The sequence below is a fragment of the Poecile atricapillus genome, chromosome 6, assembly GCF_030490865.1.
Source record: "Poecile atricapillus isolate bPoeAtr1 chromosome 6, bPoeAtr1.hap1, whole genome shotgun sequence".
NCBI lineage: Eukaryota > Metazoa > Chordata > Aves > Passeriformes > Paridae > Poecile > Poecile atricapillus.
This window is the reverse complement of record NC_081254.1, coordinates 8,191,552-8,210,450: the sequence shown is the minus strand read 5'-3', so window position 1 is coordinate 8,210,450 and position 18,899 is coordinate 8,191,552. Positions and strand designations below refer to the sequence as shown.

Sequence of the window (18,899 nt, the reverse complement as noted above, 5' to 3'; positions counted from 1 at the left end):
TCACTCTATTACTGTTGAGTCATTACTCTACTCTCCTGAAATAGAACTCATTACCGCCATTAAAAGTACCAGTAACTCTTTTTGTAGCATCAAATTCCAAAATAAAACTAAAATCCACCACAGCACATACAAATGATGGCTGCAGTAAATGCTTAATTCAATAAATTTCAGGATGTGACTATTTCAAGTGCTCAGAAAAAGTAACCATTACTGCAGTGCTGAAAGATTTCATTCTTGTGAAAAGAAATTCTCAGCAGACAGGGAAGACCAGTTCTTCAAACTGGATTGTTTCACTTCAAAGACTTCACTAGTGAAATAGCAACATTAGAATAAACTATAGGACTGTTATTAATCATATCACTGCACAAATGCTCATCTTCAGGGGGATTTAACTGATAGCCCAGCACAGTTTTACTGTAGTTTCAGTGCAGTGATACCCTCAATCTGCTGGAATTGAACCAACTTGCTGTGTTTCTGAGTGCTACCAACAAAAATTAGAACTTCCCAAGGCATAGCTTATGAGACAAGCTTTGCAGCTTGTTTTCTGAGTATCATCCATCAACTCACCTGGTCATTCATAACCACCATAGTGCGGGTGAAGAGATCATGGTGAGTGATGATGCCAGTGAACCACTGGGTGGCAGAATCCTGTCTGTACACTCTCACCCTATAACCATTTAAGGAGTATGGACCTTTGGAAGGGGAAGAAATAAAAAAGCCACTGAGGAATGCCCCAAAAAAAAGAAAAAAAGGCATATATGATTTTCCTGCTTTTTTTCCAAGCTTCACAGCAAATATATAGTGCACATGGCATGGACAGCTAACCACAGATTCAGGAAGACATTCTGAAATGCAAATGGTCCATATAAATATGCTTTAAAGTTAATTCTGGTAACATTTTCAACATACAATTTTCTTATCTAACTAAATCTTTCTGCAACCATGATGACACGTGATGGGAAAATTCCTGCTTACAAACAGCAACCACAGAAAAATAATCTGAAAAGCTAGAAAGTGGCAGCAGCAGGTTATACAGAAGCTATTTAACAGGCAAGTCACATGCCTAGCTGCTTTGCTGGCTAAAAGACTTACATCTTGGTGGTTAAGCTCTGCATCTGCCAAGTCTTTCCCATAAGTGACCACAGAGTTTCTCTCCATTACAGCAAGCAGAAAGGCAGTGGAATGATCCCATGACTGCTATGGCCACACAGAACATTCAAGCACACACACGCTATGAAGACTTCAGCTCCTGTTTTCAGACATACCAAATCCTAAGAAACCTCACAGATTTTGCAAAGCTCAGTTTAATTCACCTCCAAAAGCCCATGGAGATGGGGAGCTATTACGATACAGTACCTATTTTACAGTTTGTTTCAAGACCCAGAAATCAAGATTTAACAGTTTTATTCATACTCAGTGTCTCACTTGATCACTGGAACTCTTCAGTTTCATTGCATTTGGTGTTTATATCGCATTTTGTATGATCAAGCAACACTGCCACCAAGTTCAGTTCCAACTGTGTGGGTTTTGCAACTTCCACAATCAAACCCCAGGTCCAGCAAATAGCAAGGGAGGAAAAAACAGTCAGTGACAACCTACAAACAGCCTAATTTAAGTGATTTAAGACTGCCCAGGTGCTGAACCACACAGGCTAAGCCAGAATTCCCGTCTTTCCTAAAGATCAGTTTTTCCAAGCCCTGCCCAGTATATTAACCGAGCTCAAATATCTGCAGCAAACAGGCCAGGGACCTCACAAGTGACAGCTTTCTCTAGTAAAAAATATTTAGTACCACACTTTATACCTTTAGACCAGAGGGTCTATTATACCCTCTGCATGTGACAGTGTGCTACTGTAAGGACTGTTTTTAATGTCAACACTTGAGAGATCAAGAGAAGTGCAAAAGTGGTAATTATTTGGTAATTTCCAAGTGGCCTCTTTTAATACTTTTTGCAGGTGTTTTGCATGGTTTTTGCTCATTTTTAAAACCAGCTGGGAAGAGAAACATCACATCATGGCAGCCTTCTTACCCCTATTCGCATCATTCATGGCACAACTGAAACCCTGAGACCTCCTTAACCCCCAGAGTCACCAGTCTTAACTCATGTCTGGAGTGTTTCCAGCAGCACAGACAAGGGCCAGAAGTGTGCCAGGAGAGGCACTGCTAAGCACAGGTATATAAAGACAGAAAAAGAGGAAGAATCTACAAGTTTATGTCTCACATTTCTGGTCTTGGACCAGATATGGTTCCCACGGGGACACACTTCCTAATGGCTTCTCTCCAACCTTCTATGCCCCCTGCAAAACACCTCCAGCTCAGCTCCCACACTTCTGAGTGCCTGACCCATCCACATTCTCCACACCTCAAACTTTAATGGCTGTTCCAAAGCTCTGCCTTATTCAGACAGTCTCAGTAAAATTCTGCCTGTGTCTCTTCATGCAAATTTGCCATTCCTACCTTTCAAGCTCCTCCTCTCCTGCATCCTATTGCTAACTATGTAATTATTTTCAGTCTCTTGCATAAGCAGAACCAGCATCTCCCCAGCTTCTTGTCTCATTTTAGCATTACTATGACAAGAGGCTAGAAGCTTCTAGGTCCTTTCCCCATCTTCTCAGCTTACGTGCTCCATCCTTCCTTCTCCAACAGCTTCCAGCTTTTCCCATACTCCCCCAACACTGACCCAAGTGCCAATTTCTTTCTTCTTACGCTTTGTTCTAATCTGTGTCCATCCTTCATCCCAGCTGCTACACAATCTATTTTTAAAAGAGAGTCTATCTACCTTTAAAAACAGTGCGTTGGGCTTTTTCTTACATGCTGATGGTGTGACAGGAAGAAGGAGAAAGATTAAACTGCAGTCACACAACACAGACCAGCTCAGCTCCAGCCCAGCCCCAAGCAGCCATTACAGGAAAAGCCTGGCTTTGTCTCCAGTCCCTGGCTGAATCACGCCAGCTACACATAGTTAGAACAGCCTGTGCAGTGCTATGAGAAAATATGTTCAGAGCTGAAGCACATTTGGTGTTTCAAAAGGATACATACAGCCTGAGATTGTAATGATAAAATATCTAATCAGAAGAAAGAAATCAAATATTTTAATTGTTAAAAATCAAAGACACTTCACTATGTTCATTAAACCAGTTTTATTTGTCCCAAAAGCTTTCAACTTGGCCAAGTTTGGGAGGAGTTTCATTTTTTATTAAGCAAGGAACAAACTACTTTCCTGCCAAAGCTACAATCTTTACTGCAAAGCATGCTGCTGTAACTGCCACCCAAAGGAAAAGTTAAACGGGCCTATTTTTTTCCTTTAGCTTCATTCTTGTAAATAATTTTACTGGTTTTGACTAAACTTCTCCCCCCTCAAATCGGCATGTTTCTTTCCAAATATTTGGAAGCAGACTTTAACGCTTCTATCTGACCCTCCTCTTTCTTCAGATAAACTGTGTTTTAACTGAAAGAGTTAAAGTAGAAAATACTGTATGATATAAAGGTTTCAGCATCACAGAAAACAAGGAAACAAGGAAAAAGATGGATACCAAAAATGTTGTAGAGGATAAAATACAAGAATGTAGTAATAACCTTAGCAATTGCATCTAGACAAGGCAGAATCAAAAACATAGCTTAAATTGCAGGGAATGAGAAAATGGTAATGGAGAAGGCGAAGCAAACCAGAGAAGAGAGAGGAGGAAAAAAGTAAGAGAACATGACTATAGACTACAGCAGCTAGCACTGTCAGAGGGCTGCCTGTAAGCCACTGGAAGGTTTGTGCCAACGTAAAGTCTGCGTGACCAGAAGCAGATTATGTTTGAGAGAACATGACAGCAGTCTCTGCTGGCTGACCACCATCCCATGGGGCTGAGGTGGGGGCACTGCCAAAGGCCTTAGTGAGGAAGCATATGTCTCCTAAGGTCAACATCACATCAGGGGTACAAGTGGATCTGAAGCTTCTGCCTTACATGAGGACACCTAGCCTCCAAGGACACTGGCATGAAATCCATCTTATAATCTATATTACTCTTCATTTGTGCACTATATCTACAAAGACAAAAATACAATTCCTGGAATGATGAGAGGGAGTTGTGTGGGTGATGGGCTAGCAGTCTCATTTAGACGACTATTTCGATACTGCTGGAGCTTTGCTCAACTATTGATTCTGTACCAGTGTACACAAAGGCTTTTACAAATAGTCTTATTGTTGTTACTGTAATGAAATACAATAAACAAGCTCAATTTCAGTTTTCTTTTTATATAGCCATGATCTGATTTTGCATCAACTCTCAATCCAGTTTTGTCTGCAAATTTCATCAAGACTATGAACTTGTATTGCATCTGATGATATCAAAAGTAAAATCTAAAATGACTAACACCAGCATACCAACTATCTACACAATTCGACATGTTTGTTTTGTCAGCATCCTTTTTCTGTGACTCGTAAGAATCATATCTGGCCAAATGAGAAACTCCACAGAAGGAAAGACTGAAGTGTTTTTACTCTAAGTTCAGTATTATACTTACCATATTCCTTTCATCTTCTGATCTTGGTTTTATCAAAGAGACCAGACAGCAAGGAAACCATTCTTAAAATATCTGATTATTTACATCTTCCCTCCTAATCTTCATTTACAAAATGACTAATTAAGCATTTTTGTTCTGAAACTGCTTTCCTGGAAACTGTAGCCCAGGTCTGCAGAGGCTGGTTTCTGCCTCCTAGTAATAGGAACTCCTGTGCAAAGCTTCCTGAAACTTAATGAATACACTGCAAATGCATACAGTATTTCCGCTATCAGCAAGATGGAACCAAAACAATTTCTTTAACTTTAACTTCATACTAGTTTTCTTGTAACTTGTATCTACAGCATAAATATTATTGCACACAGCTTTTTCTGCAACCTTCCAGAACTAGAACAGTTACAAATTATAACTGATTTGAAAAGAACTTTTCAGTCAGAAGGAGAGAGCATAGGGTGGGGATCTGAAAGTATTTTTCATCTGTGACAGAACTGTGAAGAACTACAAGCACAGACAGGTATCGGAGAAGTTATCACACATAACAGTAACACTAACAGAGCACAGAACAGTTGTAAACATGCCAAAATGTGTGTGAATACCATTCAGACACACTTATTTTCACAACAAATGTTATAAAATATCTACATTCCAACTAATGATATTTGGCTTTTGCTGTAATCACTAAAACAACAAATAAGTTAAGAACAGTCTAAAGCAATCACCAACAGCTGCTTACAGTCTTATTTTCTTGTATTAACAAATCGTTCCAAAAAAACCCCCTTCCAAGTTAAATAAAAATATTGTCCATTATATCACAAATGCTATGGGATGAGTCCCACACAAGTAATGGCCTTCAAACTAGCTAACACAGAATGTAAATAACACAATTTCCCACATAATTACCTTGCATAAAAATCTCCTGAACCTTTTGTTCCTTTACCCAGGCTTTTACCTCCTCATGTAACTGCGGGTTATCCCTGAGAACTGGGTTTAGACTGTCTACGTCGTCCTAAAGTAGAGATTAAAAAAAGAACCATATGTTATGTTTACTTGTAACATTTTTGTTTATTTTCCTAGATGTATTTTAAAATACAGTATTAAGTGGTTAGAGGCTAATTTTATTGATTGCCTACAAATCCCTGTGCTATTTTTAGAAAAAACTTTAAAGTGCAGCATAGTGCTAGAAGTTATTTCTTGGGAACACAATATGACAGATCCCACATGTGGCTAGACTTGTAAGCTATTAATAGGATCACACTTTCATACTGTCTAACTACAAGCTAAAAATGCCCTCTAAAGACTTAAGATGTTCATAGGTATGCACAAAGAATTGTTTGAATAATTACTAATTTTTTAAAAAAATATGTTTTCCATATCTGTAAAATGTAATATGGACATGTTGAGCGTAAACACAGATATCAAACCTACAAACGTAACACATAAGCAGTATTTTAAGAGAAACAAGCATTCTGAGAGAAACACCATTGCTGATTTTCAAATATGTTGGCCTTTGTTAATTAGTAGTTTCAAATAGGACATGTTTTAACTTTTACTACAATCAGTTCTCCTGGAAAAGACTATTTTCCAGTATTTGGTGGGATATAATCTGGGAAATTAAGATATATTAAGTGGTTCTGTCCTTCTAACAGCAAAAAAAATAGGCACAGAATCTGGTTCATATCCTTGCAAGCATGGCTTAAGAACCACCATTTGTCTCTGGACTCCTAGAACACCTATTTCTCTACTTCAGAACAAACTATTTCTGTCTTTGAGGCTGTGGCAAAGAAAAAAAGCCTGGTGGCTCCTCACACAGAAGATGGCCTTGGAAATCCATGAACATCAGCAACATTCATTTATACCAAGAGAACTTCAGACAGCTAAAATAATGAGTGCAATTCCCCACATACACAATTTTCAATGTTTTATCAGTACTGCAGCTGAGATCAAGCAATTTCTTTCCTTGATCTCCAAGAAGTTCCTTGATGTTTCACAATTTATTATGAAGAGCTCCAGCCACAGAACACAAAGATACAAGTAACACCCCGTGAATCCCCCATTGCTGCCAGGGTCTCCAGGGACACAAGCAATTTCTCTCTAATCATTTGGATGAGATAATTCCTGTTAACCCACTGATCACAGGATACCTATTTTCAATTCAAAATTCACTTCCTGACACCTGGAGATCTGCTGTGCTCCACCATGGAGAATGTATCAATGCTTTGGTTATTAGAAAAAATTACTCTCTCGACCCTTATGCTTTTACTAGGGATATGGCCTTGGATTGAAGAAATGGTAAAGGTGACCATTTTAATACATGTAAATTGGAACGAAGTGAAAGCAAAGGAAGATCAACAGGACCTCTACCACAAGGTTCAAAGTACCAAGCAGATAAGTATGCTGCTAACATTACCAGAGGCACAAGAGGGTCACAAATAAAATTTATTCAAGGATGGCCTCTCCCAAAGCAGTTTAAAAAAGAGTATTAGCTACTCTGTCTACATGTGTAGACCACTTCTGCAATGATCCTACATACAGAAACACCATCACCACCGGAAAGAGGGAATTATTTGCCAGAGGAACACAACAGATCCTGGTACTGGAGCTGTGTGATGATCAATCTGTCCTCCTTCCCATGCATTCTCTTTCACAGCCAATGCAAGATATTCCTGCACCAAAAATTTCCCCTCTCAGATCCACATGCACTGGATCTAAGCAACAGATGGAGGACTGGAATACTGAATTTGGCTGACTTACAAATGTAGTTAATGTGCATTTATACATTTTGATCTTGAACATTTAGAGTAATCTCTTCAATCCCATCTAAGAAAATTTGTATCTTCATTTTGAGATGATACACATTAAGTACAATGAAATCAAACCTGTTACTCTTTAACATTATACTATTTTCATGAGTTCTTTACACAACGTTTTTGAGTCTTAGTCATCTTAAAACACTTTTGATTTGTTTCCCGAAGGCAACACACACTGGTGCTTCTTTTTAGATTTCACATCCTTCCTAAGCATCTTGGCCTTCTTTGAACTTGACAATGAAGGTATGTCCATCCTACATATAGTACATTTGAACCTCTATCTCCTATTCAGATGCATGACATCAGCATCTTTGACTGAGAGTGCTCCATGTGAACACTTAGAAAAGGAGACTGCAAATCCCATTTTGTATTTATCTCCTCACCCTTGGAGAAAGACAAGCTCAAAGATGAGCTATAATGGCCCAACATAGGTCAAGGACCCATTACACAAACTGTGTGCAGGGGTAACTGGGATTATGTGGACGATATCAAAGAGAACCCAGAGTTTCTAAATATAGACATAATACACATTTAGCATATCAATCACAGGGTAAGGGGAAGATACTAATAGAGCAAGTTTCTGTAATCTCAAAAATTCTATACTTTTGTGTACATCAATTTATTTTAAAATGTGTGTGCCATGACTTACCTTTTTCCATCTTTAGTCTTAAATCTGAGTATTTAAAACCCAGGAAATTAATTGCCTAATAATTTAAAGCAGTGGCCTTAATCACACTGTTTCAGCACACATCATAAACTCTGGCAAAAGCAGGGAGAGGACAACAGGCAAGACTGATGACTTGCAGTCTCTTCCCTAGTTTAGCACTGAAGACAAACATGAGTCTGTTCCCAGTTCTTTTCCTTACCCTGTGTTTATACTGTTCAAGGAAAAACTGCTCTCTATAGATTTGTACCTTGGCAGTTGTAACCCTCAATTTTCCTCTTCTTCTTAGTTGATGCAGCACGATTGACAGACTAACCTCCAGATTTAAATGCCCGGCAGGATTTTCCTCCAGACTTTTCCTCATTTGAAAGAAATTTTACAAACAAAAGTAAGTCTAGTAAGTCTCCTAGACTAGTTTTTCTGCAAGTCCTGGAATACATCCTCCAGAAGGATATTAATACTGGTTTGAAATCCTTACGCAAATCAGGATGCAAATCAAAGGGCACTGTTATATTTTTCTTCAAATCTACTGTAGGAAGCTCTTTATGTGCTTCAAGTGGCAGTGCCCCTTGCTCCACAAATGACTATATGCAACTCTGGGAAGAAGACAAAGGGCCTATGAGCTAGAAAAATATGGTTGAGATAACCCCTCCTGCCCTTCCAGCAAACAGTCACATGAGGCAATGTGACTACCAGAAGCTTGACAATCTCTGACAAGTTTTTTACATCTTTGCTGATATTCTTCCTTCTTTCTAGATCAAAACAGGAATTTACTTCTGGTGGACTGGACTTTATGCTTAATTACCCAAAGAACTGAGTCAGCTGCATGTCTGTCTAGGTGATCATTCTCTCCTGCTGGGATATGTTCAACTCCAAGGAAGTCCTGAGAAGAACAGAGAATGACATTTCCCCCAGTATCAAAGAGATGCTGTGCTTTTCTGAGTTCTTTATCCTTGTGCAAAACGATAAAAGCAGGTTGAAACCACAGACCACACCATCAGATTAAGATATCACACTGGTCTAACCAGGAAGGAGAAATTTTTATTCAGAGAAGCATTTTCAAAGGTTTTTTCAGACAAAAATAATTTATCATTCAGAGTCACAGGCAAACAACTGCTTAGATCACCTGTTACGTGTCAAAATTCCTTTGAGATCAAACAGGAATTTCCAGGTAGTACTCACAGAAGCACAAGTCAAAATCCCAGTGAGAAAATCCTACTCACTCTGCACCCACAAAAAAATACTGTCCACAACACTGAGAGCTATCTCCAGACGTGCTGAACCTACACATTGCCCAAAGACCATACAAAGTGCTCTGAAAGTCTCAAATGACCAGAAGTTCCTTTTGCAGACAGGTATTACTGTGGTAGGAAGACCTACATATTTCCACAGCTACCTCCTCCACAAGACCTGAACTAATGAAGAAACACATTTCCTCACCATTTTAAAATACTCTTCCAAGTCATTGTTCAGAAACTTGAGGGGAAAAAATGAGTTCATCAAGAGATGAAACCCTGGAGCAAAGAGGAACAAAAAAGTGGATTCCAGTAGCTGCTCCTACCCCCAGTCACACAGCCTGTATGCTGCTTATGGGAGGGTACTCACATTCTGGTCAGCTGTCAACACTCCACTGTCAGTGAAAAAGAGAAGAACTGACAATATGCATTCCAGGTAATCCAGTCCTAGAAAAACAGTGGCTTCTGACATTTAAAAGGCTTGAATCAGAGCCCTGAAGACTACATCTCAACACACCTCATACATTAAGAACCTGCAAACCTTCAATTGGGAAAGCTCCTTCTTGGTCATGGTGTTTCTGCATTTGGCTTCATGCATCAAGGACATCTTTCTAGTATCAGCAGGAACTCATTTCAGCTAGTGTTTTCCAGAGAAAGACTAAGTAGATTTTGCAGTCCTCACAAAGGTCAACACCACATTAGTCCTCACCATCTGTGGCTTAATTAACTATAGCTTCCTCTCGCTGCTTAGAGGTTTTCTGATAATTTAGGACACGAATTAGACAAAAACTAATACATAACCAACTTGACAGTCCTGTTTACAATATTTACACAGTGTGCACTGCACATTGAAATAGGCATTTTGTCAGGACTTTAATGGCAAAGGGATCACATTTAATTTCAAATAGTGCAAAAGAAAACCTCAGAGAGCCACGTGTCCGGAACTTTCAGTTTTGATCCTGTTTCATAAATGAATATTAGCTTCTATAAAATTAACCCCCCAACCATTTTTTTTTCATTTTACAGCAAATCATTTGTACAACTGCCCTGAACTTCAGCTGCATAGAAATTAGGTATGAGAACTTCAGTGTGAAAACAAGCCAACATTTCCCTACTGATTGCCGGAAGTCTTTAGAGAGAAGAACGGTAGCAGCAAAAAGCACTTTTTAAAACTGAAACTGCTGAGAATTTATACTAGTTCATTAATGCCATTTTTAGATTATTTTCTCCCATAAAAAGAGATTTAATATTGTACCTGCACCAAGCCTCAAACACATTCATGCCTCATTTTTATCCCTCATTTGAAAGCAGGTCTGTACAACTCTCTCCCCTAACTTTCATTTCTTCCAAACCAACAAAATCCTTTTCTTTTTCCTTCATCTTTCACCGATGTCACCTGACATATGTGATTCTATCACTTATCTGTAATCTCTTTCACTGACTGTAATTTTTAACAAACCTTCAATCTTAACATTGTCCTGCTTGACATCAGAGTGAGAAAATGCACACAAAATGCAGACAGGCAGAATACCAAAGATCACAACAAGAACATCACCTATGAACTGGTAGTATCCCTCTGCCCTGCTACCACTTTTTTTCCAGTGGTAAAAGATAAGAATCTACCTAAAACACAAAAAAACTGGCAGCAACTGACACCCCTGAGGGTATTACCAGGCAGGCACTGCAGCTGCCACACAGACCACACCAGAACTTAGGAGGGAAATTACCAAAATCACTAAATACAGATCTCCTGCTCCTTCTTTCTAAACACACAGCATGCATAAACCACTGGTAAACAGCATATTTCTGATTTCTCTCTGACAAGTGAAAGGCTACCCCAGCTGCCATGCCACTGCAGCTGGTGGGCAGGAGGTCAGAGAGGCACTGCAGGGTTGTGCTGCACCACACAGCCGGACCAGCAATGCCTTTCCAGGGGGACTGCACTGGGGAACACACCAACCCAACCAGGGTAACCTCCCTCCTGCTCCATTCTTCTCATAGAGGGCAATGCCACCCACAAACACCAAGGCTGGAAAGCTAGAAAGACTAGAAAGTTTTTTGGGGAGTCTGTAACTTCACAGTTTACCTTAAACGGCTTTGTCTGAGCTGAGAGAAGAGGCTTAGGCTTACCAGGCGACGCTAGCGCTTTCTATGTAAACCCAACCCACACTTGACCTATTTTCTGCTGTTCTGAGCGCACAGTCACAATTTACCTCATTCAAACCCAGCAGCTGCTGGGCTACATCTGAACCAGTTAAGTCAAGCTTGAAGGCACAACCCTGACCCCTAAACCAGAAACAAAGTCGAGCCAAGGTCAGCCCTACTTACATGTGCACAGAGGCACAGCCACACGGGGAAAGCAGGGATGGGCAATGACCCCAGCTCTGCATGCAGGGTCCAGGACAGACAATTGGGATAACTAATCCCCACCCAGCAAGAAGCTCTGAATGCACTGTTCCAAGGACAAATGTTTATAGATATTTCAGACCACATACATTTAAAGATTAGGGGTTATTTTCAGTGTATAATAGGAACAACTATGTTTCTGTAAGTAGGAAGTTAAAATTACAAGGGGAAAAGGGATGAGGAATACAAATTTAGTGATTTTCCAACTGTCAGTAAAGTTAACATTTCTCAGGAAAAGCTATCAACGATTTTTCTACTGCTCACCACTCTTCCCTATGCATAATACTTCTCCCCACATACTCCTACTCCCTTCCTCATTTTACCTCAAGAGTTGAAACTGATTTTAAAATTTTAATTATCAGGTTTGAGAATCAGGGGGTCAAGGCTACATACACTTCTCCAAGTTCTGATTTCAGGCTTGAAGTTACATCATTACATTGATTTGTTCAGTTCTGGAGGTGTAACTGATATACCTGCATTAAGAACATAAATATACAGGGAGGAAAAAAAAATCTGACTTGTAGTCTAATATTCTCCACGATTTTAACTTACTAACACAAAAATCAACAGAGGTATCTGCCTTCTTATAAAACTATCAATACCTCAGGTGAAATGGGCATGGTGTAAAACTTACAAGTCAGTTTATTATTCTTCTATCTGTAGATGACAATCTGGTATGGGAAAGCAGAGGCGAAATCAGAGCAGCATGAACATGGACAGGATAAACATCCAGCAGGAAAGTAAGCAACAACGAATGGATAAGCAAAACCAAACCTGGTCTAGAGAAATATTGTCAAAAACCAGCCTAAAAACTGTTCTAGTGACATCTGCAATAGTCTTGCACTTGAAAATAGAGATTTTAAAAAGTAGATGACCCTTATGCTGACAAACTATGTTACTCTCTCTGAGCAGCTAGGACAATCTGTGTGAGGAAAGCAAACTCTTCCCCCAAAGTCAGGTATCTTTTAGCATCTAAGACTTCTCCAAAAAAGTAGCTCCTATCCATGAAACAGAGGGGCTTTCAGCTTCCATCTAGAACACTTACATTCTCACACATACAGACAAATAAAGGTCAAATGAACTACACTAGTCCATGTCCACCTTCTCTCTCATTTTGATGACACAGCCACACATTTGCTTTTCTTTCATTTTCCACTGAATCACATTTCCTTCCACTTCCTCATGGCAGGCTCCACATATTTATCACCACCATCTCAGCAATATGCAACTTGTACTAATTTGGCATTTTCTTTTTTCTAATTGTAAGAGAAACAGGGAGGGAGTACTGGTCCTAAGCCACACAATCATGTGGCTATACTGGAACAAGCCTCTGAGTCACTAAGCAACTCACTGCCACTATGGGGAAAGAAACCTCAAAGTGCAGACATTTCCCTGAAGCAAGCAATAAGCCAAATGAAATTGATGCTAACAAGGAGACAAGTAAGTAAATTGAAGAAATCTCTTTTGTCCATTGATACCAAAATTTAAACTGAGAACCAGACACCCTGTGAACAGCTTTCAGAAGGCATCCAACAAGACCCAAATCACATCAGCTGAAAGACAAGAAGTACGGATGAAGGCATCTTTAAGCAAAAAAGAAAGTACATTCTGTTGATCACTAGTTGTCTGGATTACTGGGCTGCTAGAAAGGCAGTCTGATGCAATCAGAAATCAAGCAAAGACATGAGGCCTGCTCAGACACTGACCACTTTACAATAGACACATCTTCCTTGCATTAGGGACAGCAGAGGTTATCTGTGGCAGCTGGCAGTAGCAGTTGGAAGGCTGTGTAGCACCACAAAAAATGACTGACCGGGCAGGTCATCTCTTGGGACATGGTAGTCACCTCCATTGAATCTTTTAGAAGTTGCATTACACAGCAATACAACATTCCTTGAGAAGACTACTGGTAACTGAGAGCTTACTGAAGGAAGTGAAGAGCAAAGGCCTCTCAATTCAGTTCTGCAGAAGAAAACTGCAGAAAACTGTGTCAGTATGACAGATTCTAGAATCAACACCACCTCCTGGAGATATCCATCAGTGTATCACTCTTGTGAATGACTCCCAGCTCTGGAATGTGAACTACCACCAGCTTAGATTACCAACAGTAATCACACAGCTACCTAGTTTCTTCTAAATACGTCCTCAATCCTATTTACCCAACAGGAACTCTGGAAACATATAACTTGCCAGCTCCTTTTCTCTGTAACTCATGAGGATTACGGGCAGAAAACAAATCCCTACAAATAATAAAAATATTTTAACTTTTACATCAGATCCCATCCAAATGTTCTTGAAACCCAGTGTGCTTTAGTCCACTGAATTACATTAATTTTTTATTTTCAAGTGGCTTTCAGGGATTTATTTGATATTGTGTTTCTAAGAATACAAATACATACACGTTGGCCAACACGTTGGTATTATGAAAATAGATCAAGATAAAACTAAGTTTTCTCACATCTTAAAAGCACCACTGTATTTGAAGAAAATTTTTCAAAGTTAATTTCTAATAGGATTTGAGGCAGCACTGTCTTTTTTTCCTGTAGAGAGCTCCATTATGACCTGCTGGAGCCATTTTAGAAATTTTCCCTATAAATAACAGATCTGACCCGCTGGAACATACATCATAGCTGGATGAACACTACAGCCCTGCAACTCTGGAGAAAGCTGTGGATATGCCTTTTATAGAACTGATGAATAACAGTCTTGCTAAGAGGAAAGATTTAATTGCTAATCAGAAAACAGGGATGTTTCAGTTATTACTGCAATAAATTCTCTGGGGTAAACTTAGGGAAGTCATTCAGAGTTTAAAATTGATACAATAATCTTCTATTTCACAGTATTTTTTCACAGATAAATCTTGTAGCATGCAGAAACAAAAAATTTCTATTGAAGACATAATTCAAAATGGAACAACATCACTTGGTGAAGAAAAAAAAAAAAAAGAAGAGAAAAGCTCAAGCCTGTCAAGCACCGTCATTTAGCCACCAAGTCTTATGCATTCTGAAACCTGCTTTAACCTGATTTTATCTGCTATATACCAAAATGATGTGACATGGTGATAAGAAGACAACAAAAGGGAAGAAAACATTCAAATGGGGTAAAACCCCTGCCTCTATGCTTGAAATAGAATTTCCAAACTGCATGCTTAAAATTCACAACTAAAATTAAAAAAAAAATTAATTATTAGTGAGATGCACAGAAATTACTATGATTCAAACTCACTTGCTCAGCAAAAACACTAAAATACTACCCTCAATAATACTAGCAGATACACTCAAGTAGAAGAGGTTACAGGAGAAGAATGAGAATAGCTGATTTTAATTCCATTCAAAACACAGGAAATGTTTGCTAGATTGAAGGGGGGTGTCAGTGTTTACAAATAGTAGTAAAAAGACTTTATAACTGTAATTACTAGTATGTTGTTAAAAATAATGCTCTGTACACATCAAGGCCTCCACAAGCCCTCAGTAAATTATTCCAACATCTAAGAAAATAGCAAGATTCATACTTGGTTTTAATTTTAAAATTTCAAATTTAAAAATTCAACTTAGTATAAAATTACTTGAGCTTCTCCCCAGATGTCTGGCCTGGAAAAAGAATTAGATACACAGACCTGGAACTGCTATAGCTCTCAACCTCTACTAATTGCAGCTTGCTGAAGGCTGTGGAGCAGTTCCCATGAAGCAGTAACCCCCAAACTACAAATTGCAGTTTCAAAAATACATTCTGTAAGAAAAAGGTCTAGAGTAGCAGCCAGAACAAATGGACATTGTATCCAAGGGATGAACAAAAGCAAAGAAACCCATGAGCATTTCAGAAAATTAGGTATTGTGTTTATCCTGTCCAGATAAGGCTTAATTTGGGTAAGAACACATTTTCATGAAACTCAAGTTTCTCCCTACCTGAAATCCAAGAATGCCTACCCTCTTCCTGCTCAGGGGCAAAGCAGCAACTGGTTATAATGTGAAACAGATCTCTCTAGGAGCTGACTAGGAGTCTGGATTACAGAAGCAGAGTTGGTCAAGACCACCACGTAAGAAAAATACTTTAAACTTTCATTTTTAATAGATGAAATGGAAATTTTAAGGACACAGAAACAAGAATTAGGATTCCTTCACTTACTACTGAGTGGTATTTTCCATGGGTTTTTACTGGTGAAGAATTAATCACTTGTGATCAAACACAGGAAATTTTTACCCAGAAACACTGGATGGATTTTTAAACTCCATAATCCCAAGCATGACTTTTCAAAAGTACCAAAATACTTCAGTCAAAAGATTTGATAATCATCTTCAAAGAAGAAGCAGATTCCATCTCTTCCATTCTGAAACCCAAACTTTTAACTACTTACTTAAATACTACCTCCTGGAGTAGGATTAATAAAATCAAATAATAGTACTGACTGGTTTTTCAGAAATTGTAGGAAGAATATGAGAGAGAAAGGAAAACTGTTTTCCTATGGATTTGAGTGTCATCTGCATTGTAGTAGCTTATCAATGGGATAGCTCAGCTTATCCCAAGGATCTTGCAACTCTTTCCCCCCCTTCCTTCTGGTGTATCTTCCCACAGCTTCAGCTCCTGAACTCCCTCTCATCTCATCTCACAATACTTGTGGGCAGCTATGTTACCCTCCTGCTGACTTGATGCCCCCACCCCCGCTCACTTCTGTAAGGCTTGTCAGATCTGAAGAACTCCACTCCTGTGTCAAACCTTGCTGAAAGAGACAAAAAAAGTGATTGAAGCTCTTACTTCTTCACAGATCAAGGAAGGTGGCATTTTATTCTACCTCTTTTGAGAAAAGAAAGGTAGTTCTCAAACAAGAAGCTCTTTATCAAAGAGTTGCACAAATACAAGCTTAGGGCAGATGATATTATATATATAACATGTCCCTCTGACTCTACAAATGGAAGGCACCAATCCCTCCTCCCTCATTCCTCCCTCTTCTTTTGCAAGCACTCCAATGAAACTCTTCTGCCCTGCACGTTTTACTGGGAGTGAGGACTGGTATGAGTCATCTGACCCACTTCTAGCTGGACGCAGCTTTTTGCTTCCCCACATGTTGGAGTTGTACGCTTAAACTTAGATGTGTCAGTAACAAGCTGTTTAGACCATCACTCTTTAGAAGGCTGCCAGGGAAGCCAGCTGGACTCCTCATGGGTGGTCCACAGACACGGCAAAGAATCAAGACAGTTCTACAGCACAACACTGAGAGGAGAGGAGTTATAGATGCAGAAAGCTGTGTGTGCCTAGGCTGCCTGTGGAGGAACCGAAAGCAGGAGGGGAGCACATGGGTTCTGTGGCCAGCACCTGGAGTTCCAGAGCTGCTGCTGGCAACCTCAAAGGGTGGGACCAGCCCCAAAAGCTCCTGCCTGCCTCATCAATGAAGGTTCAAGTTTATGGGAAAAGCAATTTTCAGCCACAGTAGTTATTTTTAAGCCTGAAGCTTAAAGTAAAAGAAGTCTGAAAGATGAGTGCACATGTAATTATGGGGTGCTTAAAATACAAACAGAAAAATACTATTTTAGCCCTGTTTAAAGCCTATCTTTAAAGATGTTTAAAGAATTTTTTATATGCACATGTCATTACTACACAAGTCCAGCTTACTTGCTCTTACAAGCAAACAAGTCATGGAACCCAAAGGCATCCAGGTCTGAAATATCCAATGTCTGCCCATAATGAACAGAAAAACAGAACAGTGGAGCTGCCCATGCCCTTTCACTCAAGTCTTTCTTAATGGCATATATGACTTGAATTTGTAATAGAACAACATAAGTTGCATATTAGGTTTCTGATGTACCAACCATGATTAGTGAGAAAGTTTATTATTTCAACAATCTTTAAGGCATATTAGACATTTGATCTGCCAGCATTCAGACGTGCCACACACATTTAGAAAAAGAGCAAAGTACCGGTGCCTATCACTGTTCATGCAACACCTCCCACGAGGGATTTCTCATTGCCCTATCTTTACATCTGCAACCTTCATCACAGAGGTAGACAGGCAGACTGTACCATTTTGAAACACTAAAGCAATCAGGCTTGTCTTCCAGTAAAAAAAAAAAGTTTTGAAGGGGTGTGTAAGGCCTGAAGAGAAATTTCACCATAAATGTTCATTCTTGGCAGGACTTTTTTTTTTTTTTTTAACCAAATTAGCAAATGTACTTTTTGAAGACTGCACACCCTTCCACTTTTCTCCCTCAGTGGTAAAATACCCTTTGCAGGAAGTGTAATGAATGTGAAGGAACGTCATTTGAATTCTGTCCTGCCTCCACTGTGCACATTTGCTCCAGTGCTGTGTGCTCAGAAATTCTTTGGAAATACGTTATCACACACAGTATGTACATATTTGGAAGTTTATAATCAATCATGTACCCTTGCTTCGCCTGACCCAGATACACAGCTGAAATGCACTCAGTGCTTCAGGCAAAGCAGTCTTTTCAGATTTTTCCACAAGCATATTTTACTATGAAAAAACAAGATATAAAGCAGTTTTTGTTATTCTCATTTGCTTGTCTGAAGTACAATGCAGTTGACTCCAGCTGCTTCAGCCAGCAACAGCAGAATCACACACTTCAGCCCAACAGTGTCTTTGATGGGCACTGCCAAACATCACCCAGGGCAAAAACACCATTCTGATGAAGTCAACACATACCATAAGCTGGGCTTTAATCCTTCACATCCCCATCTATAGTCCTTCAAGTAAACGACAGTGCTTAAATAAATTAAGGTATGATTTGCTTTGCTGCTGCCTAAACATGTGTACCACAAAACAGACACACATAGATGTCACAGAACAGTATAAATAACTTACTACAGAAAACCATTTCAGTCCAAAGTATGTGATTTAGGTCACATTTGTATGTGTCGACTTAACTGTAATTTTTCCTTAAAACAGCTTTTTGGAAGAAGTGTTCATTTTCAGACTATACCAAGAGCCATCATTAAACCCACTACACTTGTGAGTTTTTAAACACATACATGATTAAGAACATACATGATATATTATGAATGCAAAGTGGAATTCACATTAAGGGCCTAACTTACATGTCCATTTCAGGATTACACTTCCTACAGATACTAATTTGACATAAAAAATTCACGTTGTAAACTTTATGTCTATTATTTCCTACAAAGGACAGAATTTTCATTCCATTGCTAAGCAAAGTACCACAGCAAATGTTCACATCTGCTTTTATCCTCAAGATCCCCTCATCACCACCATAAAAAGAACTACATGACTAAATGGTCTGACCATCCCAGATTAATGAATGAGTCA

The 18,899-nt window shown here is 39.2% G+C and overlaps 1 protein-coding gene across 5 annotated transcripts in view; it reads right to left on the bottom strand.

The window, feature by feature from the left end:
- The window catches only part of JMJD1C (jumonji domain containing 1C), a 175,351-nt gene that overhangs the window by 34,578 nt on the left and 121,874 nt on the right, over window positions 1-18,899 (bottom strand). For 4 of the 5 annotated variants that reach the window (XM_058842033.1, XM_058842034.1, XM_058842037.1 and 1 more), the window contains 2 exons: window positions 5,409-5,514; window positions 568-692 (listed from right to left, as the gene is read on the bottom strand). In XM_058842033.1, coding sequence (XP_058698016.1) covers window positions 568-692; window positions 5,409-5,514 — 231 coding nt within the window. The remainder of the gene's footprint in view (window positions 1-567; window positions 693-5,408; window positions 5,515-18,899) is intronic. The other variant, XM_058842035.1, reaches the window with a different exon arrangement.